General features: G+C 36.7%; 1 protein-coding gene across 1 annotated transcript; it reads right to left on the reverse strand.

Annotated features, from left to right (window-relative positions):
- Positions 1 to 27,591, reverse strand: SMCO2 (single-pass membrane protein with coiled-coil domains 2). The gene is made up of 7 exons (XM_020977144.2): positions 27,451 to 27,591; positions 26,629 to 26,737; positions 23,830 to 23,975; positions 17,470 to 17,619; positions 13,850 to 13,946; positions 3,327 to 3,499; positions 1 to 334 (listed from the first exon to the last, which is right to left on the reverse strand). Exons 1-7 carry the CDS (start codon positions 27,552 to 27,554, stop codon positions 136 to 138), a joined length of 978 nt encoding a protein of 325 aa, XP_020832803.2. The 5' UTR covers positions 27,555 to 27,591; the 3' UTR covers positions 1 to 135.

Here is a 27,591-nt window from a genome sequence, read left to right on the forward strand (position 1 = left end):
ATTTTTGTTCTATAGCCATCTAATGCTTAACATTGTCAAAAGCAGTATCATATTAAAAACAAATAATGATAACATAATAACAACCAAAATTCTAACGGGAAAAAGTTAATAGGCTAATGGTATAATGTCTTCTCTTTAAGTTGGCAACCAGTCGTCTACTTCCGAATACATGAAGGGAACAATGAGCTGTCTCAGTGCCCACGTTTTTTGGTGCCCAAGCATCTTAGGGAGCATGGTTTCAAAGATAAATGTAGGATCAATAAAAAGTACATAACATGAAAATCCAAAGATGGCGAAGACATAAAAAAATACAAAATTCCATAGTACACGTTTCCTGCAAAAAAAAAAATGTCATTATAAACATGAAGATAATCACAGGCAATGTAACTTCAAAATGTAAACATGATCTGGATATGAAGTTAGAACTTTTCTCTGAAATCCTTAATATGGTCTTTCTTTGTAGGACGTGCAACAGATTTGTGAAGGAAATGATGGAGTATAGACTCAAACTTCAAAGTTTATATTGGGAAACTATTTAGTTAATCAATGAGGCTGAACAACCTTACTTCCTAGACCACCCCAGCATTGCTATAGCTGAATAAATGAATGGATATGGATGAATGAGTGAGTGAATAAAGAAATCCACTTATCACTGTTGTTTTAGATCAGAGCTAATCCCCTAATCCAGACTTCCTTTTGCAAGAGATTAAGGGGGAATATTTGCAAGTATTAAGGGGAGAGTCTTGGGATTTTTTCTTCTTCTAGACATAAAAATGAGATATATGTTAACCACTGTGTTAGATATCATCCAACAGACAGTCCATGTGAAAAGGAGTTTCCTGTGGATGGTAAGATTCTTCAGATGCTCCTATGTTCTGCTGACATTGTACTAATATAAACCACCAAGCCCCAGAATGTTGTAAAATCTCCTAGAAGAGAATTGTATCACTCAAAGGAGTTTGGCCTATCTATCCACAAAGGGAAGACCAAATGGATAAAGAATTTCTTCACCAATATCTCCATATGTGATCTTGTCAAATAGAATATGTATTTGGGATAGACAATACAGATGGGCAAGTTAAAAAGGAAGAAAAGTGGAATATATTCCTTCTGGAAATTAAGTAGCTCTTTTAATGACCCCAAGCTTCCTATGAAAGCAAAGGTCCATTTGAACAACATTAACATAGTGTTGCTATATGGCAGCCAGATGTAGAACAACATTGCCTCTGAAGAACTGAAGGTAGATATTACAGAGAGTCAATGGTGGTAGGATGTAACATATAAACAAGAAGGAACTCCAAAAAAGAACAGGGGTAAAAAACATCATCAATGAATTGGATAACTTCATGAACTGGTTATGAGGAATAACTGGTGTACAGCCAGAGTGCTCCACTGCTACCTTTGCAATGTTGGGGGAAAGTAAGGAAGGCCTTCAGCATATTGGCTGCCTTACCCTTCCATCCCCACCTCCTGCCCAACAAACTTTGGAGAGAACATACACTTGAGTCACCCAGGATAGGCAAGTGTAGATAAGTTATGACTGTGTCATTGGAAGAGACTACTAAATTGATAGATCACAGGTTGAGCATTGAGTACTGGGTATTTATAATGTATTCTAAAAAGTAAAATAGGGAATAACAAAAATTATTTAATCTTTTTGGGGATCAATTCAGTGAGTTTCATGAATACAAATAAAATTTCTTGGCATTTCCTCCCAGTGTTTATCTCTTCATAGGCAGCATGGAGTAGTATCTAAAGAGCCACCCTCAAAGTCAGGAAGACCTGAGTTCAAATCCTTCTCTGACACATATTGGCTATGTGATCCCAGGCAAAAGTCAAATTTCTCATTGCCTTAGGAAACATGCTAAGACCACGAGTTGCAGAACTCATGCTGATGTGCTTTGGTAGAAAGAAGTTGCTCACTGGGAGTTCTCTATTCCAATTCAATCACAGGTCTTATCCATAATGTGTCTCTTGGCAGTTATGCTAGATTTTAATGTAAACCAGTGAAGGACACCATCAGATTTTTTTCACTCGTTCATTTAATAAAACTAAATCTAGCCAGGCCTGAGAGGTATTCAAATTGTCACAAGAGACTGAAGGTGCCTATCCTGAAGTGATTTAAAATCTTCATTCATTCTTCATATGTTTGCCTTGTGTAAATGAAGAAATGAACGCAGCACTGCAAAGCATTTGTCACTGTTGATACAATTTTTCCTTTCTGATTTTCCAAAAACATTAATTCTTTGTAAATATTGAACTGGGACATTTTAAGACACAACCATGATTTTTTTCCTATTTTCCTTGATGTAATTTTAGCTTTCAAAACAAGTCAAATAAAGTAGATTTTAATTTAGTTCATATTTCAAGACTTTTTAATTTACCAATCAAGTACAGTGGCACATGTGCATGTATACCTATGTATGTATATATGTATAAATATGTACATATATGTACGTATGTATGTATGTATCCTATACATTGGTTTTCATTTCCAAAATCTCAGCTGTTAAATGAAAACTTACATACCCAATGTGATTAAAATTCCAGCTTGTGAGTACCCAAGAGCATGTATAACTACACTGAATGGTTTTAAAATAATAATTCCATTCATTTTGAATGGCTTTTTCCCTTTGAAAAAGTCAAGATGATTCTCTTGAATTTGAAATACTTATTTTTCTTTCTTTTTGTTTTTTTGTCTCTAAATCCTATTTTGGAAAGCTTTCTTGGATTTATACACCATGTTCTTTTTCAACCACAGGCTGCTTTTTTGGGGTTGTTTTTACATTCCAGGTGGAAGTTTTGCAATCACCCTAATTTCTTCAACTGATAGCATCATCCAGATAGCCTTCTCATTATATCCCAATTCAATCAATTTAGCAAGTCCTTTTCTAATGCCCCTTTTGTGCATGGCCCAGAAGATAGGAAGGTTAGATCCTATCTAGTCTCTGTCCTTAAGGAATTTATATTCTGAATGTTATGCTCACATCAAAACTGTCACTGTCTTAGGTTATTGGAGAAAATATTCATCTTATTTGCCATCAGTCCATATGGGTGAGAGTAAATAGACAAAGTAGTGTCCAAGTTAGAACTGCTTTTCTTCTTATTTTTTTTTTTGGAAAGTAGGATTTCATCTTTATTCATACTCATTCATATTCATTTTGCTTTTGTTTTGCTTTTTGGTGAGGTAATTGGTGTTAAGTGACTTGCCCAGGGTCACACAGCTAGTAAGTGTCAAGTGTCTGAGGTCGCATTTGAACTCAGGTCCTCCTGACTCCCAGGCCGGAGCTCTTTGCACTGTGCCACCTAGCTGCCCCCATACTTACCATTTTGTAGAGCAGGATGAAGTATTTGTGTCTAAACACTGAGTTTGAGGAGACAGTGCCTTCAAATCTTTAATATGTTTCATTTTAATCATTTCAGCCTCTGTCTCCTCTTGTTGGTTCAACTGGTATTTCTCCAGCTCTCTATTCGTCACAGTCATGTCCTCATAAACGGCCTAAAAAGAATAATAAAGAAAACTTAGAAACCCTGATTGATACAAGATCTTTCAATCTCTGTCAGTTTTACTGTAGAGAGAGTTATGCAAAGCTTTTATTCCCAAGGCAATCACAAGTCATGTCTCAAAATCCAAAATCTTTTAAAATATTAATGATACTAATAATTATATTAATAACTCACTTTTGTATAACACTTTAAGATTTACAAAGCACTGTCTTCATAACAACCACATGGAGTAGATAGGGCAAGTATTATTCTCATTTTACAAATGAGGAAACTGAGGCTGAGCAAAACAATGGCACATGCAGAGTCAAACATCTAGCAAGAATCAGAGCTGAGGCACAGGTCTCCTGACTCTCAAGACCAGTCCTCTTGCATCTTTTAAAGCAAACTGAGGGAAGAATAAAGATTGGTGGAAAGGAATGGGTGGGGCACGGAGAGGAGTAGAGGGCAACATGGAGGGTAGTTCATCTTCTAATTCTACAAAATGGAAAACGACACACAGAGGACTCAAATTTTGTGGAGCACTTTTACAATTTACAAAACACTTAGAATCCTAGACTGTAAGGGACCCTATTAGCTATCCTATAGACCAACTTCTTCATTTTACAGCTGGGGAAACTGAGGTATAGACAGTGAAGTGACTTGTCCAGCATCAGGGTTGGGTTTTGTTTGTTTGTTTTCAGTTGGAACCCAGATCTACCGTGCTACACTGCTTAATTTGACAACCTCACAACAAGTCGCATCCTCTCCATTTTAGAGCTGATGACACCTAGTTTGGGGTAGATTGAGTAACTTGCCTAAGTCTACATCATTAATAAAGTCTGAACTGTGGTTCAAACACAGATCTCTTGACTCCGGTGCTTTTTTATAAGAGGAGTCGAAGTCAGCCTTTTCACAATATCTAAGACAGTAATTGAAATTAGCCTTGTATAGCAGGTTCCAGTTACTAGACCATCTAAGTGGGAGGAAAAGAACTGCTTGTGGCTTAATTTTCTGGAAAAAAAATTTTTCAGAAAAGTGTCAACAAAGCCATTTCATCTCCACTGAAGAGAGTTAATTTCTGCACAACCTGTTTTTCTTTATTAATTCATTAATTCTTAATTCATTTCTTTATTAATTAGTTTTCAACATTCACTTCCATAAGATTTTGAATTTCAAATTTTCTCCCCATCTCTCCCCTCTCCCCACTCCAAGACTGCATGCATTCTGAATACTCCTCCCCTTAATCCGCCCTCCCTTCTATCAGCCCCACCCCCTTCTCTTATCCCCTTCCCCTTCTATTTTCCTGGGTACCAGAGGAAGAATTGCTCACTAGGTTACTATATTGTTATTTTCTGCAGTATAGGATTATGTATTTTTGGACTTTTAAATATACTTATTCCTTCTTTAAACTTTGTAAACTAGGCCTCCAGGTGCTCGTGCACACCCACACACACACACACACCCACACACACACACAAACACATACACAGGTATCACTATGGGCAAATCTCTTAATCTCTTAATGCTGCAGTCCAATGATTCTAAAAGTTTTTGGTCCCAGGATTCCTTTATGCTCTTAAAAATTATTGAGGACTGCAAAGAGCTTTTGTGTATATGAATCATATCAACATTTACTGTATTAGAAATTAAGAGGGATAAACTTTTAAAATATTTATCGATCAATTTGAAAATAATAAAAACCATATAACATATCATAATATTTTTATGAAAAATAACCATTCTCCAAAAACATTTGTGAGAAGAATAGCATTGTTTTACATATTTTTGAAAATCTCTTCAATGCCTGTCTTAATAGAACACAACTGGATTCTCATATTTTCTTCATTCAATTTATTGATAACTGTTTTAGTTGGTGCATATGAATAAAATCTGGCTTCACACAAACGTGCAGTTGGAAAAGGGAGAAATATTTAGATAGGCAGATAATGTTTTGACTACATAGACCTATTGAAAGGATCTGGGGAGAACCAACACTCCAGCCAACTATTTAAGACTATAGATTACAAATGACTTGTCAGTATGCTTTGTTGAGGAAAGTTTCACCCAAAGAAGTTCTCTACACACTGATGCAATTGTGGGTCCACACTAAAAATTAAAATTAAATAAAACTTCACTATTGTGCGAGACAATATAGTCTAGGAGATAGGGTCCTGGCAGAGTCCAAAATGCCTAGGTTGAAATACTTCCTGAGATGCTTACTATTTGTCTGACGCTTACTAGACAGACCATTTAACTGGTCCGTGCCTCATTTTCCTTACCTATAATATGGGAAGGATGGACTTGATGGTGTTTAAGGTCTCTTCTAAATCTAAATCTGTGGTCTTTATTATTTATGTATTTACGTATCATATCATATAAATAGCAGTGTGGTTTAGTGTAAAGAGTACAGTTAAGAGTCAAGAGTTTTGGGGTTCAAACTCTAGAGCAACCAGCTTTGTGACCTTGAACAAATTCATTATCCTCTCCGGGTTTCAGTTCCCTAATTTTTAAAATGAGAAGAGTGGAGTAAATAACTCCAAAGACACTTCCTACTTGATGATTCTATGCATATATGCCCATACTGTCTCCTCTATGAACCAGCAAATTCCTTGAGGAGTGGCTTTGTGCTATTTAATATACATCCCAAGTAAATTATCTCCCAGAAAACAGACAAGAAAAAGCTTTTAGAGTGGAGGGGAAGTGGGGGAAGGTGAGAGTGAATGAGTGAATCTTAGTCTTGTTGGATTTGGCTTATGGAGGGAAGACCATATTCAATTGGGCATGGAAATCTATCTTACCCTTAATAGGGGGGAAGGGAATAGGAGAGGGGGGATTAAGAGAAGGGACAGCCAATTAGGGGAGGGAGTAATCAGAAGCAAACACTTCTCAGGAGGGACAGGGTCAAAAGAGGATATAGAATAAATGGGAGGCAGGATAGGATGAAGGGAAATATAGTTAAGTTTTTCACAACATGACTACTATAGAAGTGTTTTGCATGACTACACACGTATAACGTGTATCAAGTTGCTTGCCTTCTCATTGAGGGTGGGTGGGGAGGGAGGAAAGGAGAAAATTTGGAACTTAAAGTTTTAAAGACAAATGTTAAAAATTGTTTTCACACGCAACTGGGAAATAAGATATCCAGGGAATGGGGTATAGAAATCTATCCTGCCCTACAGGAAAATAGAAGAGGAAGGGGATAAGAGAAGGGGGTGGGGCTGATAGAAGGGAGGGCAGATTAGGGGAAGGGGTATTCAGAATGCATGCAGTGTTGGGGTGGGTAGGGAGGGGCAAGATGGGGAGAAAATTTGAAACTCAAAATCTTGTCCAAATGAATGCTGAAAACTAAAAATAAATAAACAAGTAAACAAATAAACAAACAAGAAGGTTAGATTTGAGTCAGAAAACCTGGATTTGAATATTGCCCTAGACTTTCAATTGGTATGATAAAGACTGATTACTTAAGCTCCTAGATCCTTAGTTTTTTTTGTTTGTAAAATGAATATAATAAAACCTGTTTTATCTACCTTAAAAAAATAGAAAAATAATAATATACATCCCAAGCCTTCTATATCCCTAGTAAAGCCCAGACTTTTTGACTAATTGGTTTGTCACAGCTTAAAAAAACTTTTTTAATGTAAGTTTTCTTAATTACATGCAAATATTTTTTTTTAAATTTTTAAATTTTGAGTTCCAAATTCTCCTCCACCCTCCTTCTCCCACCTTGAGAAAGCAAGCAGTTTGATATAGATTATACATGTGAAGTTATGCAAAATATTTCCAAATTGGCCATGTTGCAAAAGAAAACATAGTCCAAAACAAACAAAACCCCAAGAAAAATACAGTTTTGTATTCAGACTTCATCAATTCTTTCTCTGGAGATGGAAAGCATTTTTTCATCATAAGTCCTTCAAAATTGGCTTGGATCATTCTCTATTGCTCAGAATATAGCTAAGTCATCATACAACATTATTGTTACTATGTACAATGTTTTCCGCTTCGGATCACTTCACTTTGTATCAGCTCACATAAGTCTTCTCAGGTTTTTCTGATACTATCCTGCTCATCATTTCTTGTAGAACAATAGTATTTGTGGGAGTCTGCCCCAAGTGGAAAGAAATGTTTTGTAGCTACTGTACTTACTATGCAATTTTAGTAAAATATGCCTTTGCCTTGAGCTAATTGTATTCTACTGCCCGACTAGTAAAGGTAAGTTTTAGGAGTGTGGGAACACATAGGGTATCTAAATCTGTGGGAGCAGTTGTGTAATTGGGAAATTCAACCTATAAACTAGTACGCATGGGAGATGGAGGGAGGTAGCCCAGGTAACCTATTATATCTGGAAGCTATACTTCTCTTAACATAGCTTAAGATTGCATTAGGTTTGGGGTTTTTTTGCCTGCCACATCATATTGCTGACTCACTAAAACCTCTAGCCAAGCTACTATCTAACCATATCTTACTTGTGAAGCTGATTTTTTAAACTTAAGTGTAAGTCTCTACACTTATCCCTATTATAATTTATATTATTAGATTCAGTTAAATGTTCAATCCTGTCAAGGTCTTTTTGGACCCTGACGTTATTATCCAATGAGCTACAGTATGGTAGTTAATGCTCCAGGTTTTTTGCCATCTGCAAATTTCATCAGCATTTCAAGTCATTGATGAAAATATTAAATCACACTAAGCCAGATCTTCAGGGTATTCTACTAGAGAGTGTCAAATTCAATTTAGCCATTTTTGACTTCTCTCAGAGCTGATCCATTTAATCAGTTCCAAATTCATGTAATATTATTATCTAGTCCATATTTGCCACAGAATAGTTGAAATACTCTATATTTGCTAAAAATGCTTTGTTAAAATCTAGGTAAACTATATGTACAACGTTGCCCTCATCTGCTAGCTGAGTAATCATTTGGGGGGGAAAAAAAAAGGAAGTAGGATTAGACCAACTTACTTCTCTTGGATAAGCAACTTCTTATTAGTCATTTTCATTCCAGCATGAGGACACTGGGACCCAGGGAGGTTAAGTGACTTCCCTGATATCACACATGCAGTAAGCATCAGAAGCAGGATTTGAATCCAGGTTCCATGCTGATTCTTTAAAATGTTTATATAGCCCTCTAAGGTTTGCAAAGCACTTTACGTATACTGTTTGATTTGATTTCTCACAACAATCCTATGAGGCAAATACTATTATTATCCCTGTTTTACAGATGAAGAAGTTGAGACAGAGAGATTAAGTGACTTGCCCATGGTCACACAGCTCCATGACCAGTAGGCTGCCTTCTTTGATCTTACTCATTCCCTTCATGTAACTTAAAAAATTGTTTTTGGTCCTTTACTTTCCTTGCCATTCTTAGCTAAATTTGGACTTTAGCAATCCTGAAACTTTTTTGGTGTTTTATTGGGGTGATTTTTTTCTTACTGTCTCATGACAGTTGTTTTCCACCAACACCCTCCAGATTGAATCTTCCCTTATCACAAAGGAAACCAATTAAGCAAAAACACCTGATACACAGACTATGTTAGACAAGTATTCGACATTCTGTCCTAGGAGTCCACCATTTCACCCTCAAGGACAGGAGATACATTTCATTGTTTCTTCTCCAGGACCTTCAGTGGTTTTCCCATTATTCAGAGTTCAAATTGCCATCTTGGTCATCTTTTCATTTACAACATTGTAGTCATTCCAGAACCAAGAAGAAAAATGATTGCAAAAATATTAAGATAATTCAGTTCCTAAACACCTTCTTACGTTTTTCAGAATTCCGAGTATTTGTCATTTCAGACATGTAATATAACTTCAGACAATAATAGTCCATTACATTCAGATGCTATAGTTTTTTTCAGCCATTCCCCAATTGATGGGCACCCACTTTATTTCCAGGTTTTTAATTCATTGTGCTGCTATCATTTATCTTTACATTTCAGTTATCACCCTCCTAACTACATTGAACTCTTTCTTTTAATATGGAAACCTTGTTTGACAATGAATAAAAATATTCTGTCCTAGCAATCTTCCTTCTTCCCTCAACTTTCTGCCATAAAGCAGGAAATACATCTTGTTCTCTCTTCTCTAAAACCTTTGCTGTTTTTTCCCTAACTTCTTGTTTTCTTCGACTTCCTTTTGGTAAACTTTTCATTTTCATTGATGTAGTCTCATTCCGTATATCATTCTTCTGACTCTGGTCATTTAACTCAACAGTAGCTCTTATAAATTTTCCCATATTTCTTCAAATTTCTTGTATTTGTTGTTTTTCACTATACATCATATGTCCATACATTTTTTTTTTAGCTATTCCTCAACTGATATGCACCCCTTATGAAACCTGCTTTGTTCCCAGTTCTTTGCACCTCTTTCTTTGGAGCCTTATTAAAGAATGCAGCTATAAATATGTTATTATGTATTAGGCTTTTGTTTTTGTCTTTAATTATCTAGCAGTATTATGCACAGTAGTTGAATCCTTGACATTTTTAAAGGAGCATGCTACATACTCATTGTGTTGTCTGACCTTGCCTCCACTTTTTGTGTGTTTCTTTTAAAACTTTAAGTTAGTTGGAAAGGTCCCCTGTTTATCCACATCAGTCCTCAGACAACTCTCATTTTTTCTCTTCCTCAGAATTGTTTCACTTATTGTCTTCAAAATTTAATTCTTGACAGTTTCCTATCCCTTCTTGCATAACTTCTTATCTAGAATTTTAGTCAATGGAATCCTTCTACCTATCATTCCTTTGAAGACTTTGAAATTCTTTTCCCAAAATCTAGGATACAAGGTGACTATCTCCAACTTTCCCCTCCTCTCTCTTTTTTTTTTTTTGGTGAACAATCAGGGTTAAGTGACTTGCCCAGGGTCACACAGCTAGTGTTGAATGTCTGAGACCAGATTTGAACACAGGTCCTCCTGACTCCAAGGCCGGTGCTCTATCCACTGTGCCACCTAGTTGCTCCTTTCCCCTCCTCTTTTATGAACTCTTTTAAACAATGGTCACTTCTCTGTAAGGCTCCCAGCATTTCCACCTATGTCAAACCATTCTCTTCCTTATTAGTAAGAATTATGTTTCCCCCATTTTTTGGATGATCAAATGATTACTAAGGCAGGTCAAGATATTATTACCTATTTTGTTTTGGCAGAAAAATAGCTGCATCAGATGTCTGGATAACTAAAATCTCCTATCGTTGCTATGTGACCTATCATCTGGTGTGGAGAAGGTAGAGGGATGGGGAGGGCCCCTTTCCACAAGGGGCTCCTGCTGTGGATATGGAGCTCAACTCATTCTCCGGGTCAGCCCGAATGCAAAGAGAGGGCTCAGCTTGTTTCATCTCTCTCTTAGCTCATTATGCCCTTACCCAGAATAGAACTCTCTAAAACAGAGAACAAATTAGAAAATATCTAAAACAAGGGTTAAGTATGCCTCATATCCAGTCTTTCTTTCAAAAGGATTTAACCCTCTAAAAGAGGATATTGGATATCAATACTCAAGATAGACATTTAGTATACAGCCTACACCTGTGTTTTCACTGATATAGAGAAATCCCCAATGGGGGAACTCCTCGGTATTCCCAGGTAACCCTTTAAGACTGTCACTTGCTGAGAAAGTTAGTCTTAGAGAATTACTTAGAGTAATGAAAGGGTTACATAGCCACTATGAATAAGAGACTGGATTTGAACTCAGGTCTCCCTGACTCCAAGTCCAGTTCTACTCCCTACCTTGGGCTGCCTCTCATCAAGATATTAGACAGCTATCTCTTTCATCCATCACAAAAGAAACACTCACAAATTAAAACAGATTTATAGTCTTGTTTACATAACGATGGGGCTCCACTAATTATCCCAAAAAGAGTCAAGAACTCTTTTTGATTGCATCATTCTGAACTAAGGATGAAATCCCTTCTTGAATCCATGAAAGGCTTTGAGGCTTGGTCATGCCCTGAGGAGCTTGTCTAAAAAGGAGGAACTATTTCAGAGCTAGAGATCTCAGGAACTTGCTGAGGAGAGGAAAGAGTGTGATCACGATGAGAAGAAAAGCAGCCCCAGGCAAAGAAGGAAAGGAGAAAGAGAAGAGAGGATTAGATTGTGACACATAAAGGAGATATCAAAGGGCCATCAGTTACAAGGCATCTTGAAGTAGAAGATTCAGGATGCTTCAGACAGCTCCAAGAAAAAGGACTGTTTTTTCCCCAACTTCCGTTTATACATATAAATGCACTTGATTTTAACCCAAACATTTCTAGTGACCTGAATTTTGTTTCAACCATAAAAAGACTGGGGGTTAATTTTTATACATACGTACATATATATATATATATATATATATATATATATATAGACACATTTATTTAATAAATAAAGGCAGAGAACCAAATCTCTTCCTCAATGTTAGGAATCTTCCTAACTCAGGGCATGGGTCATTTCCAAGTATTATAGTCCTACCTTTTCATCTAAAATAAAACTTCCTTAAAGCCCCAGAGGGTGGATTCATGTGAATCTCAAGGGTCATTAGTTTTCCTCCAGGCATAAAACAAGCTAATTATTATAAAAGGATATTATATATGCATTAGTAAGTAAGATCCCATCATTGTCATCAGTATAATCTCCCCCAAAGGTAAAGTCACTTTGTGGGAACTGCTGAAGACATTGCATGTTCACTTTCTTGTCTGAGTAATTGATCTGATCCAAAGCCAGGGACTAGCCAGTTATGGCTCTATAGGCCTTTTCTGGTTCATTATGATGCTGTCAATCATTATCTTCTCCTCTGAGAAGTTGTCCAGTTGCAGGGAATACTTCACATTGTGCAACTAGCACCGACTGAAGAATCCAAGAACTCCTGAACTTAGGCAACAAGGCTGGAAATTTACACAACTGCTGTTTAATTGTTAATTGTCTCACAGCTGTTATTTTATTAATAACAAGGAAAGACACATACAGCAGAAGAGGCAGCCAGGAATTTGAGGTCTGAACTCAGGCACAATCTTTCATTGCTAAGTGCTTTGTAGCCACTATTATCTCTATGGCAGAGAGGAATATTTCTTGTTAGAAGCCAAAGAGAAACACAGAGTTCCAAAATGATGTGCTCAAAAGAAAGTGTAACCTCTCTGATCTCTTTGGAAAGGGGAGATTCTACCCTAAGAGTCCATTCCCATGGGACACTCAGTGACCAACCCTCTTTGACCCAGTCTTCAGGCATTGGATTCAATTAGGAGCTGTTGCCTCATCCCAAGGTGTAATTAATGTATGTAGTTTAGCAGGGGAAAAGCTCCATTAGAAGTGCTCCAATTCAGCCCTGATAGAACTATAGTGTACCTTCCTATGAGGTTTGTGATCTGCTTCCCAAACTGGTCTATTTTCTATTCCTGCCTCTTTGTTCCATCTATGTTTTCCTACCTAGTTCCTTTTTCCTCTCCTATCTTCTAAATTTCAAGCACTGTATTCTCAGTCCTCTTCTCTACACTCTCCCTCTCTTGGCAATCTAAGGGGCTCTCCTGGCTTAAACTGTTATAAAGTTGATTGGCAAGTCAGTAACTTGATTCCTAACCTCTCTCCTCATGGAGCCACAGGCTCACATTTACAACCAATTGCTGCTAAACATCTCCACCTAGAGGTCCCAATAATATCTGGAACTCATGTGCCAGAATAAACCATGACTCTCCAGATCATTTCTTTAGCCCGGCTTCTCAATTTTTGTTGATGGTATCCCAGTTACTTATTATGTTCAAAACTGTATAGTCTTTCTTCTTTGACTGATTCTCCTATAATTTATCAGTTGCCAAGTATTATAAATTCCATCTTTACCAATATCTCTTGAATCTGCCCCCTCTTTTCATTTTTCATTGTTACTACCTTAATTCATGACCTCTTTACTTCTTGCCTGGATTACTGTAATAGTAATCCAATTCTATAGCACTTTAAGGTTGACAAAGCACTTTATAAATATTATTTCATTCAAATCTCATAACAACCCTGGGAAGTAGGTACTATCTCCATTTTAAAGATTTAGAAACTGGGGTAGACAAAGGCTAAGTGACTTCCCAGGGTCACACAACTACAATATTCTTTAGGATGGAAATAAATATTCCACTAACCTAGCAGATGCACCTACGGTATTAATAGGCGGAAACAGGGAAATCAAACCTTTTTCTACCATCAATCCCCAATGAGTGGGATTAAAAGTCCTGAAAATTTCATCCCAGCCCTGACCACTTACTCCTAGAGTTTCCAGTTTTGTTAGAAAATTGTTGTCAGTTTGTGATATATCCCTAAAAAAAAAAGAGTATGAGGTTCTTGAAGATGGTGAGGGAAGGATGAATACTATCATTAGAAGAGAAGATGTCCACTTAATAGTCTTTTGGAAGTCTTCTTACCTGCATGCTTACTGCCTTTTCCGTTTCAAGGTGCTGGCATTGATTTGACTCTAGCTGTTTCGTTTGGTTTTCCCTTTTAATGACTTCGCTTAATAAACTACAAATAAAAAAAAATCAAAGCAAATTTGGCCAATTGAACAATTCCATTATAGCATAAAGCCTTCCTAAAGAAATAAATTTAATAAAATTTTTGTCTGGGAAAATTAATATTTTAGCTACATTTCAAAAAATATTAATTTTTTAGTTGATCAACAAACTATAGTAATGATGTCAGGGAACCAATAGTTTTTTTTTTACATCTATCATTCAAATGCTTTTAGCATCTCAACAAAAAATATTCCCTGTTTGAAATTCCTTGAAGCTGATCCAACATTATATTTAATAGAGTGTCATTTGCAAATGGATTTTTCTCAAGATGATAAATCTACCTATTTTATAGAAATTATAAAGGACAGAAAAATGATATTTCTAATTAATATATCTAATTTTAAAGAAATATTTTTAGGAACACAAACTGAAAAGTGTGGCTAATTCTCCTCTTTGTTCAGTGGGCTACTTCACCAAGGAAAAAGCCCAAATATACAAATAAATCTTATGGAACTTTTATCTGAATAATTAGTAATGTAGTAATTAAATAATTACTGTAATAAGTAATTTAGTAATAAAATAATCATTAATATAGTTTTATACACTCATATATAAAGCATTTTATACACTTTTTTCAGATTTTATTAATTTATTTATTTTTAGTTTTCAATACTCACTTCCACAAGATTTTGAGTTCCAAATTTTCTCCTCATCTTGCCCCTCCCCCCTCCCAAGATGGCATGCATTCTGAATGCCCTTTCCCCTAATCTGCCTTCCCTTCTATCTCCCCCTCCCCATTCTCTTATCCCCTTCCCCTTCAATTTTCCTGTAGGTCAGCATAGATTTCTATACCCCATTGCCTGTATATCTTATTTCCCAGCTACATGTGAAAACAATTTTTTAACATTTGTTTTTAAAACTTTGGGTTCCAAATTTTCTCCATTTCCTTTCTCCCCATCTACCTTCAATACAGGTTATACATGTGTAGTTATGCAAAACACTTCCATAGTAGTCATGTTATAAAAAACTAAGTATATTTCCCTTAATCCTATTCCACCTCCCATTTATTCTATTCTCTCTTTTGACATTATCTCTTAGAAGTGTTTGCTTCTCATTACCCCCTCCCCCAATCCGCCCTCCCCTCTATCATGCCCCTGCTCTCTTGTCCTCTTCTGCCCCTATTTTCCTATAGGGTAAGGTAGGTTTCCATACCCAATTGAGTGTGTATGTTATTCCCTCCTTAAGCCAAATCTGATGAGAATAAAATTCACTCATTTCCTCTCATTCCACTCATTCCTCCACTGTAAAAGCCTTTTCTTGTCTGTTTTATGTGAGATAATTTATCCCATTCTACCTCTCCCTTTCTCCTTCTCCCAGCATAATCCTCTCTCATTCCTTAATTTTATTCCCTAGATATCACTCCTTCATCTTCAACTCACCCTGTGCCCTCTATTTATCTGTTTATATACACATATACATATAATTTTTTCCTTCCAACTATCCTAATACTAACAAAGATCTCATGAGTTACAAATATCATCTTTCTATGCAGGAATGTAAACAGTTCCACTTTAATAAGCCCCTTACAATTTCTCTTTCCTGTTTACCTCTTCATGTTTCTCTTGAGTCTTGTATTTGAAAGTCAAATTTTCTATTCTGCTCTGGTCTTTTAATCAAGAATGCTTGAAAGTCCTCTATTTCACTGAATATCCATTTTTCCCCTTGAAGGATTATACTCAGTTTTCCTGGGTAGGAAAACTACCTTTGCCCTCTAGAATATTATATTCCAAGCCCTCTGGTCCCTTAATGTAGAAGCTGCTAAATCCTGTGTTATCCTGATTGTGTTTCCACAATACTAGAATTGTTTCTTTTTGGCTGCTTGCAATGTTTTCTCCTTGACCTGGGAACTCTGGAATTTGGCTATAATATTGCTAGGAGTTTTCCTTTGGGGATCTCTTTCAATTTCTATTTTGCCCTCTGATTCTAGAATATCAGGGCAGTTTTTCTTGATAATTTCTTGAAAGATGATGTCTAGGCTCTTTTTTTGATCATGACTTTCAGGTAGTCCAATAATTTTTAAATTATATCTCCTGGTTCTATTTACCAAGAGTGTTGTTTTTCCAATGAGATATTTCACATTGTTTTCTATTTTTTCATTCTTTTGGTTTTGTTTTATAATTTCTTGATTTCTCATAAAGTCACTAGGTTCCAATTGCTCCATTCTAATTTTTAATGAAGTATTTTCTTTAGTGAGCTTTTGGACTTCCTTTTCTCTCTCCCATGAGCACTCTGGAAAGTGTTTCTATACAATTTTTGGTATTTCTTAAAGCCATTTCTATTTCTGGATTTGATCTCATTGAAAAAAAAGCTTATGGATCATAAGTGCTTTGTGATGCATATATCAATATATTAATTCCACATAGGAACATGTAAAGACAGCTACATAGTGCTGTGGGTAGAGCATCAGGTTTGGAGTCAGGAAGATCTAAGTTCAAATTTGACTTCAGACATGTAATAGCTGCGTAACTCTGGTCAAGTCACTTGACCCTGTTTGTCTCAGTTTCTTCATTTTACAGATGAATGAACTAGAAAATGACAGGCAAACCACTCTAATATCTTTGCCAAGAAAACCCTAAATGGGGTCATGAAGAGTTGGACACAACTGAAACAACAGGGAAGTGTAATGGAGGATGTTAATGACTAGCTGGAAAGACACAGAATTTAGATGGAACAGAGATCCTTAGGTAAAAAGAGAGGATTTCATCTTGGCTTGGGTTTTATTAATAACCTTACAGAAAAAAAATGACCGATATGATAATTTCACCCCTAGAATACTGTAGTCATTGTTGAACCCAAATCAGGAGACTAGTACATATGTAGGTGAATCAAGGAAGCTCTAGCCTCCAACTCAAAAGAAGTAGACTAGGGGCATGCACCAAGAGGGAAGGTCCTGGGCCACCCATGAGGAGAAGAAAAGTGTGATCTAGAAAGAATCTCTCCTACCAACTTAACCAGTAGGAGAAGGGAGTCAAGGGGCAGCTAGGTGGTGCAGTGGATGGAGCACTGGCCTTGGAGTTGGGAGGACCTGAGTTCAAATCTGGGCTCAGACCAAATACTTGACACTTACTAGCTGTGTGACCCTGAGGAGGTCACTTAACCCCTATTGCCTAAAAATGAAAAAAAAATTAAAGGAAAAGAAAGAAGGGAATCAGGCTCTACCACAAACCTCTAAACTTCTCTAAATAACAACTTACTGGTTACAATAGGATCAAAGGATCAGGGCTTTAAAGATAGAAGAGACTTCAGAGACTATCTAAAGAGATTCAGTATTTTTAATATTTAAAATACAATAACGTTGAATGAGCTTTTGAAACTTTTAAATTAGGACTCTGAAGACTATATTCTAAGCTCTTCACCTCAACAGACTTGCAAAACTTTGTATAAATGACTAGTTTTAGACTTAAGGTGTTTTCATTGTCACCAAGACAAGGAATGTTCCCACATAAAACATTTAGTAGAGGACATTTACTTACCTTTTTACTGCTTCTTCTGTTACATTTATATTTTGGACAATTATATTATTTTTCTCAATCCAGTTTTTGTGATCAATTTCAAGTTCTTTAACTTGAAGAAACACGCTCACATTCCAATAATTTAGCTTGTAGAACAAATTCTTTTTAATCCTGCAGGAATATTGCTGTGATTAATCAACATCATCAGAAACATTTATCTTTAACCTTTGCATAGGTTTATTTTTTTCTTCATTCTCTGTGATCATAGAATCTTTCTTCCACTCCTACCACCTAAATGGACCTCAAAGATACTTCTGACTAGGAAAGAGGGATGATTTTTTTAATCTTTTTTCTCTCCCAAAATATTTAATTACCATTTTATTTTACTTTATTTTATTTGGTAATTGGGGTTAAGTGACTTGCCCATGGTCACACAGCCGGTGTCAAGTGTTTGGTCTGAGGCTGGATTTGAACTCAGGTCCTCCTGACTTCAGGGCCAGTGCTTTATCCACTGTGCCACCTAGCTGCCCCCTAATTACCATTTAAAAAGACTCAATGAAACCATTTCTATTTTTCAAAACATTATGCAAATAATTTTCCTGACCTGATTTTTTTAAATTTCAGAAGGCCTAGAGATCATTTCAGTGAATGTCCTGTTGGTTGAGCTATGAGTTTATATAATATTCTGGAAAACAATTTGAAACCATATTAGAATAATCACTAAAGAATTCATATCCTTGGGCCCCTTAGGTGTCCAAAGAGGTGTAGGACAGAGGCAAAGATTCCATATATGTCAAAATACTTACAGCAGCACTTTCTGTGATAGCAAAAAAAAAAAAACCAAAAAGTTAGAAACACAGTAGGTTCCCATAAAATGGGGAAATAGCTTGACAAAATTATGGCATATAAATGTAATGAAATATTACATCATGAAAAATTACTACTATCAAGATTTCACAGAAACTTGGGAAAATATATATGATGTCATCAGAGCAAAGAACAAACGTAGGAGAATAATTTACAAAGCGGATATAATAATGCCTAGGTAAATATGACTAAAGTACATGAAATAACTAATATTGACTTCAAAAGACAGGTAGTAAAACATACTTCTCTCCTCTGAACAAAGAGGTAGAATAAAGTACATGTTGTTAGACATGGCCAAGGTATTGGTTTGTTTTGCTTAACAATATTTCTTTGCTTTGGTGGAGGGTACTATCAGAGGTGACGTCAGCAAAAAAAATCAGAAAGCCTTCAATTAAACTTCAAAAAAAGGAGAGAGATTCTAGTGGGGAGGGGATGCTGTTGGCTGTGGGCACTTATAGGAGGGCTGATTTCTTGGTTCTGGTTCCATGCCAGAGGGGAGAACTGAAGGTTACAGCCACTGGAGGGTCCTCAGGGAGCCTGGGGGTGCTAGCTGTGGCTTGGAGGGGGAAAGGAGTGCAGAGGTTACGCCCTAGAGAAAGCTCAAAAAATAACAGTAAGAAGGACTTGAGGCCAGAGGCACCATCTTCCACACCCCAGGACTACAAGGGATTATAATAACAAGCTGCTAAAAATAAAAAACAAAAACAAAACAAAAATGAGCAAGCAAAGGAAAAAGAACTCAACAATAGACAGTCACAATGGGAATAGAGAAGACCTAGGTTTGTCTTCAGAGGGGGATACTGAAGCAAAAAAAAAAAAAGCCTGTCCTACCTCACAGAGGAACATCAAATAGTCACCTGCCCAAAAAAGAATTCTTAGAAGAATTCAAAAAAGACTTTAAAAATCAACTAAGAGAGGGGGCAGCTAGGTGGCACAGTGAATAGAGCACAGGCCCTGGAGTCAGGAGGACCTGGGTTCCAATCTGTTCTCAGGCCAGACACTTGATATTCACTAGCTGTGCGACCCTGGGCAACTCACTCAACCCTCAATTGCCTCATCAGAAAACAAACAAATGAAGAATCAAAGAAGAGAGATTGAGGAAAAAAAATTTTAAAAAGAATAATCCAGGAAAATCAAGAAGATTATGAAAAGAAAGTCAACCAAGTAGAAAAGAAGATCCAGAATCTTAAGAAAACAACTCTTTGAAAACTAGAACTAGGCAAGGGGAAGCCAACAACATCATAAGACACCAACAAATAATAAAACAAAAGGAAAAGAATGAAAAAACAGAAGAGAGTGTGAAACATCTCACAAGAAAACAACTCATCTGGAGGAAAGAGAAGAAAAGAAAACATAATAATTGGACTACCTGAAAGTTATGAGCAAAAAAAGAATCTTGATACAATAATACAAGAAATCATCCAGGAAAATTGCCCTGAAGTTTTAGAACAAGAGGGGAAAACAGAAATAGAAAAAGTACACTGATCACCAATTGAAAGAGATTCCAGGATGAAAACCTACAGGAGTATCACAGCCAAATTCTGAAACCCCTAGGTTAAGGAGAAAATATTATGAGCAAATAGAAAAAAAACAATTCAAGTACTGTGGAGCCACAATTAGAATTACACAAGACCCAGTAGTGGTTACACTAAAAGACTGCAGGTTTTTGAACACTATATATTGATGAACAAAAGAACTGGGGTTGCAGTAAAAAATATCATACCCAGTAAAGCATAATCCTGAATGGAAAAAAATGGACATTCAATGAACTGACAGACTTTCAGGATTTGGTCACAAAAAGACCTAAAAGCAATAGAAAATTTGACATACAGGATCCAGGAGAAAGGTAAGGTAAATATCAAAGACCAATTACAAGGGACTCAATAAGGACAAATTGTTTATTTCTTATACATGGAAATGTAAACCATGTGCCTGATTGTCATTAGTAAATGGGTAGTTTGAGAGAAAGATTGGGGTAGAGGTGAGTATGCTATGTTTCTAAAAAACAAAATTGTGCAGGAAAAGGTAAAAAGAGTGATTACCTCATACAAATGAGGCATGAAAAGAACTGATACAGAGGAATCAGACAGGGGAGGAGGGCTAGTAGTGCTGGAATCCTACTCACATCAGATATGGGTTGAAGAAAGACCAACACGTACATTTAGAAGGGTATTAAAAATCTTCTAAATTTATAAAGAAATAAAAGGGTGAAGAAACAGGATAAAGTGGGGTAGAAAAGGGTATGTAGATTAACAGGAATGGGTTAAAGAGGGAATAAAGTATATGTAGAAAGGCATAAAAGTCTTCTAAATTCAGAAAGAAACAAGACGGCAATGGGATGGGATAGGGGAAGAGAATAAGGGAGAGATTCTAGGGGAGTTAGGTTAAGGAATGGAAGGGCAGGGTAGCAGGTAGACGTAAATCAGATGGATAGGAGTAGGGTGAGAAGGAAAGGGAGGAAAAATAGGAAGGAGGAAAATATACAACAAATAATTATAGCTTAGAATGTGAATAGGATAAATTTACACGCAAAATGGAAACTGAAAGCAGATAACAAATTTGAATTCAACTATATGTTGCTTTTGGGAAATGCTACAAAAATGAGAGATACATGCAAATATAAAATAAAGGTCAGGAGTAGAATTTATTGCATAAAAAAGTAGGGAGAGTAGTCATGATCTCAGACAAAGTTAAAGCTAAAATAGATTTAGTCAAAAGAGAAAAATAGAGAAACTATAGTATGTGTGAACCATATTATTCAATATTGTTTTAGACCATTTCAAATAACTGGACACCATAAAATATCTGAGAATATACCTGCCAAAACAGACATAGGAACTATACCAGTATAAACACAAAACACTTTTTATACAAATAGTTAGATCTAATTAAAATGAACTAATGTTTTTGGGGCAGGTAAAGCCAATATAATAAAAAAAATTATAATTTTACCCAACTAATCTATTTATGTAATGCCATCCCAGTTAAATTACTAAAAAAATTATCGTACTGAGTTAGAAAAAATAATAACAAAGTTCATTTGGAAGAACAAAAGGTCAGGAATTTCAAAGAAACCAAGGGAAAAAGATGTAAAAAGAAGGGGATTCAGTAGTATTAGACCTTAAACCATATTATAAGGTGAGAGCATTGTGAAAGTAGAAAATGGATAATTTTGATTATTTTACATTAAAATGTTCTTGTATAAATAAAACTTATGCAGCCAAGAATAAAAGGAATGCAGAAAATTGGGGGAAAAACACTTTCCTAGACAATCTCTCAGATTGAATGTGACTGGGTTAGAATTGCTATAGTGTAGGAAATTATCAGCTGGTTGATTTAGAAAAACATGGAAAGACTTGGATTTATGAAAGAAGAGGCTATTCACATTCAGAGATACAGATGACAGGTGGAAATAAGCATATGTGAATATATGTGTATGTTTATAGGTATCTATATATGTGTGCATGTATACACATATACACACACATATATATGTGTATATATGCTTAATTGTAGTCTTCTTTGGTGGGGGAGGGGAGAAAACAAAAAGTGCATAGCAGAGAACAAAAGAAAACCTACAAAGAAGCAAAGAAAAGCTGGACAGCTTTGAAAACAATGTGTAGTATTTATTACATAGATTTTCTTGAAATGGAAATTTATTGCTTTATATTGAATCCTCTCTTATGTTCTCCTCTGTATGTGGCAATTTTTTTCTTTTCTTCTTTTGCAGGTAAGTTTAAAATAAAATTAAAAATAAAGGGGATTCTATTAATGATAATTTTGTAAATTCTACAAAAAACTAATTCCACAAAAAAATTTGTAAATTTTGTCTCTAATCAAAACTTTCAAAAGAGTGTCTACCACTCTCCAAATGTCTTTGCCATACACTCTGAGGAAAGGGGTGGGGAGGGGCTCCTTTAATGCTCCTTAATCCCAAACCACTTGTAGGATTTTCTTGAGTAGTACATGAATGCTATCTTTCTTTCTTTTTTTTTCTTTTGCTTCACAAATGTCAATTTTATTGACACCAGTGCATAACTGAATACAATGGTAGCAAAAGTGTTGAAACTCATCAGGTAGAAATGGTGAAACCAATTTAAAAGGCAATTTTTAAAAGAAGTACTACACTCCTCTCTATAAATCGTGTAAGAAAAAGCATTATTACTCTAGATCTGATTTACAAGAGAAATTCTGGTATTTCCTCTGATATCAAAGATTACAAATCCTTCAAGCACAGTTGAAAAGCAGGTTTCATTTGTTGATGTTTAATAATAAGCTTATAATAAACCATTAAAAATTATAAGGAGCTACAAAAATCTAAATCAGTACCTATATTTCATATAGGATAGTATACATATATGCATATGCATATATATATGTATATATATATATATATATATATATATATATATATATTTCTAAATGACATGTTATTTAGAAATTTATTTAGAGAGTGAAGATCGTGGTTCACCACAACATGTGTACCATGAACTGAACTGGTGAGAGGGAAAGGATTTTTCTCCTCATGATCCTTTTACCCTGGCTCCAAGAAATGGGTCTAGGGATGTTTGTCTCCGTTCTCTGTTGCTTTTCCTCAGTTTCAAGTTCTGTAAGCAATCCCCACAGACCCAGGAGTTTGAGCCATGGTGATGACCTTGGAGTCCAGATGGCAGCCAACTAACTAGCAAGGAAATCCCAGATGAACCAGGGTGCTTGGGACGTGAGCCCTAGGCAAGTTTTAGGTATTAAACTGGGACTAGGAACCAACTTAAGCTATAAACCTAATCCCCTTCCTCTCTCAAGAGACTGAGGTGTTTTAAGGGAGGAGAGGGTATTATGCCTCCCATGTATTAGGAGAGTAAATTTGTATATTTGTGATTAAACCTTCTGAAATAAATATTTCTATGTAAAAGCCAAAAAACAAGCAAACAATGCTTTAAGTAATCATGAGTTGACAACCTTGGTTGTGATTGTTTTAATCAGACCATAATTACCCAGGACACATGTAGGCTGACCTACAGCTCTTAGATGGTCCCTTGGAATAAGAAGAGGTTCATATTCTGATGAGATGAGTTTTAAAGTGTATCAGATGAAACAACAAGCAGTTATGTAATGGATTTGTATTCATGACCGTTCATTTTTGTTCCCTGGTGTCTTGTGTCAGATAGGACAAGTACAGTAAGTACAGCAAGACAACTAGTGAGAATGGGGATTGGGCAAAAAGGAAAGCAACTGGTTGTTGGACCATGCCCAGCAAACAAGCATGATGAAAATACCTCATTTGTTGGGAGGGGGAAAATAATGGTGAAAAGATTTTCTCACACAGAGGTACATGCTGACATGACTACTATTTTTCAAAGTTAAAAGTTCTCCTAGATTTTAAATGCTGTTTTTTTCCTAAGTTTAGATCTAAACCATAATACCCAATTTTTTCCATGTAATTTTTCTACATAATTATGTTCTCTGTGCTCCAAAAAATTTTTCAAGTATTCTGCTACATTTGTTAAGACTTACTGGTCCAGTTTATAAGAGAGAGGTTCCTCCTCTGACAGGAATAAAGAAGATGCAGGTGGTGGAGTAGGTTTAGCATCATTTGACTTTGGCCAATTGTGTTGGTTTGGATGAAACCCATTCTTCTCAGCATTCATATCCAACTTTTCCTGGCACCGATTCAGAAAAGAATTGCACAGGACAGAAATTAGGCCTGTCAAACTTCGTGACTATTAGGATGACTACACAGTATGCTTCCTAAAGTTGCGCACTATACAAATATAACATTTTAAGATAAACCTATAGTTCCAGTATAGAGAGGAATTATATGGTTATCTGGGAAATGGGACGGACTAAAGAAGGGATGACCAAAAATATATATATATAATTATCAAAGAATTATAGACATTGTTATGAGAAAAATTCAGAGAGAGAGGAACTGACCATAAAGTATAACATTAAAACTTAACACTCACAGGATGATAAGGATGATTGCCCCCACATTATGATAGGATTCTTGAGGTGATGAGGGCCTTTTTTTAGGTGGAACAGAGAGAGGGCACAGGAGAGGGCTGAATGGCATGATGTCTACATGCATCATGGTGTAGATGAATGGTATTAGAGGTCCTGTGTTCTATCTAGGAAGTTGAATCAGCTTATCATCACATAGTACTTCCTGTCTGTGTTTCCTCAGGCTAATGCCTGAGTCCTCTAGGACAAAAACTTTTTAGGCAAACCTTTGAAATTCTCATTCAATCTCTATATTACCTTTACAAACACAGCCTTCTACAGGTAGACGACATGACTAAAATTCAGTTTCAAGGGTAAAGGTTAACAATCCCAACCTTCCTTTATGCAGGATCAGCTAAGTAATTCTCAGTTTCACAGACTGAAATGAGACCAGACACATTTCTTTCTGATGGAATCCATAGGGGAAAAAAAAATCAAGAGAAAGGGGACAAATGGGAAGGAACTAGACCACCCGTAATTTGAGAAGTCATATAAGTCATGCTCATTTCTTAAATACCAAGAAAACAGGATCATATATAACATACTCATTTTAAGTTGAGAAGTCAAGTCTGCCCATTGCAAAGCAAGTCCAGGACAGAACCCAAGCATCTTGCCTCATAACTCTAAGCACTAAATCTCCTCTATCAGGAAACCCCTTCTGACATTTTCCCCCCATGTTGTAGAGGGTATGAACCAAGAGGAAGATTGGGCCATAAAACCCAATAATTTTAGAACTTTGTTTATACTTCTCTGTGGAAGGTTTGGACATTCTCATTAATATCTCAATGACATAACTGAGGACACCTTCCTGATGGCATTTGTACAGTGCCTAGGACTGTTGCCTCTTAATGAACAATTTAGTTAGATCTGATAGTGGGAATAATGAATCCCATGAAGTAGTTGCATTATTCAAATTCTTCACTGCGTATTTCTGTTGGGCTAAAACCAATTACTATATTTTCAATAATTATAACTTCCAATAGAGTGGATTCCCTTTCACTGGATTCAATATTACCTGTCTCATTAAGTATTAGTGATTAAGTCTTAGCATTAGAGATGATTTGATTAGCTCAGTTTACTTTGGATTAGAACTATGCCTTTGTACTGGGCTTATAAAAGGGGGATGGGCCTAAGGTCAGTTGGGAAGAGACCCAGACACTATATGGTAAAGGTAAAGCCCAAAGTTGCCCTTGTGCTTAGCCACCAAGAAGCTTCTACTTCAGTCTCCAAAATGACAGCTTTGGCAACTTTCTGGCCTAAGAGATGGTAACTACAGAGAGATGAAGCCTCTGGCTGAGAGGTGAGAGTTCCTAGACTAAGGATTGAACATGTGGCCCCTGAACTTAGAGATGCAGTGAATCACTGAGCTACCATTGAGAAGAGCTCAACACCAGGAGTTTGCCCTTGACTATTACCATGAGTTATTCAGGTAATGAAAGCTCAGTAGTGCTGCTTTTTAGCAACCTCAAGTTTATTTCCCTTGGGAGTGAGTCCTGAGAAGGTCTAGATAGGTCTCTGGTTTAGAAAGTGGGATTCACTGGAATGTGAGAGGTTGACTCTCTAAATAACCCTAAACTCATTTCCCTTTTTAGCTGAGGCCAAATCTTTAGGGTAGTACGATAAGGCTTGAGGTCTGTATGAGTCCCTGAGGTAGAATGTGGGACTCATTGGAGGAGAGAGGAGTTTCTTGACTGCTACAGGCTCCCGTGAGACCATAAGTGTTTTTCTGTATTATTTATGGGCTTCTATAAGTCTTTTATGTTTTCTATAATGTTTGAGAGGTGAAGTAAAGGCTGACTCATACCCAATATTGTTAGCTTGAGCTCTGGCATGGACCTGGTGTCCTTTTTTTATTTTTGGCTAGGCAATGGGGTTAAGTGACGTGCCCAAGGTCACACAGCTAGTAAGTGTCATTGTGTCCGAGGCCGGATTTGAACTCAGGTCCTCCTGACTCTAGGGCCGGTGCTCTATCCACTGTGCCACCTAGCTGCCCCTACCTGGTGTCCTTTTAACCAACATCTGTGGAGACCTAGAGGTTCACTGCATTCACTGCATAGAGGTTCCCAGAGAAAATTCTGGGAGGGGGCACAATGAGCCAAACTCTTATTATTTGGAGGGCAATCTCCCAAGAGTGGCCACAGTCTAAAACCAGAGCTTGTAGCTTCTGGATCACTATTCATTGTTCTGGATTTTGTTGTTCTTATCATTAGAGAAATGCTGTTACAAGTAGTTGAATCCCCCAACTTTTTTCCCCTCATGTATTTGTAAGCAAAGTGAAATTTAATAGCCCTTAACGTCCTTGGAATACATTACCCATTTTTTGGCCTCCGGTTTTAGATGTGTTTCATTTCCAGACAGACTTCTCTCGTCATCGTCTGAGTTTTCTATAAGGTCCTTTATTTTGGTCATTTCGCTTAATAAACTGCAAGACAAACATGGCTAAATTAGTATCTACTACATGCAAAGACCCTGTGGCTAGGTACTAGGGGAGGTACAAAAAAACTAACAAGATACAGTCTCTGCTCCTGGCTGGACTCACTCTCTGGACTTCTCTTTGCTCATTAGAATGTAATCTCCTTGAGAGTGGGAACTGTTTTGTTTGCCTGTACTTGTACCTTCAGTGCTAAGCATATTTTGAGCATTTAATTATACCAAAGCTCTCTTCCCTGTCATCCCTCACCTTTTTCCCTCCTTTGGTGAAATGCGGAGGACCACAAAGGGATGGAGACATCCTTCCTCTGCCCTGGGGGCCCCATTACCTGCTGAGGGTCCTGGTCCTGTCACCTTAATGGCCCTCCTTCTGGGCCCAGTTTCCCCAGTAATTCCATCGTACACACAGAACGGACTGCCAGTTTCCATCAATAAATATTTATTCAGCATCTACTATATGCCAGAGCTGTGGCCTGCCACTGTGCTAAGTGCTAGGGATACTACATGAGGCAAAAGATACTCTTGGTCCTCAAATAGCTCAAGTTTGCAGCCAGGCTGAGAAGAGTAGTAATGTCCTAAAGTGCAGGACGTGGGCAGTGAGGATACTGGTCTCTGAGTATCCCTGAAACTCTGCTTCTCCCTTCAATCATGAATTTGCCCCAGGGGCCAAATTTCCAGTTAGCACCCTGGGCCAGCCCTACTTACCCCTGCATTATAGATTCTGCACAATAGATTTTTTTGAGAAAGTTGTTATTTTTCTTAGTCCATTGTTGGAGTTCATCTCCAACTATTGCCATTTGTAGCATCATTATTTCATTAAGATTCCTCAGCTTGAGAAATAAATCT

This window comes from Phascolarctos cinereus, unplaced genomic scaffold, assembly GCF_003287225.1.
Source record: "Phascolarctos cinereus isolate Bilbo 61053 unplaced genomic scaffold, phaCin_HiC Scaffold_1;HRSCAF=81, whole genome shotgun sequence".
Classification (NCBI taxonomy): domain Eukaryota; kingdom Metazoa; phylum Chordata; class Mammalia; order Diprotodontia; family Phascolarctidae; genus Phascolarctos; species Phascolarctos cinereus.

Coding starts and splice junctions, on each gene's coding strand:
- SMCO2 (XM_020977144.2), bottom strand. CDS start 27,554: ATGATGCTACAAATGGCAATAGTTGGAGATGAACTCCAACAATGGACT. Junction 26,738..27,450: donor GCAGAATCTATAATGCAGGG/GTAAGTAGGGCT, acceptor TTTGTCTTGCAG/TTTATTAAGCGAAATGACCA. Junction 17,620..23,829: donor CTCTCTTATAAACTGGACCA/GTAAGTCTTAAC, acceptor ATATTCCTGCAG/GATTAAAAAGAATTTGTTCT.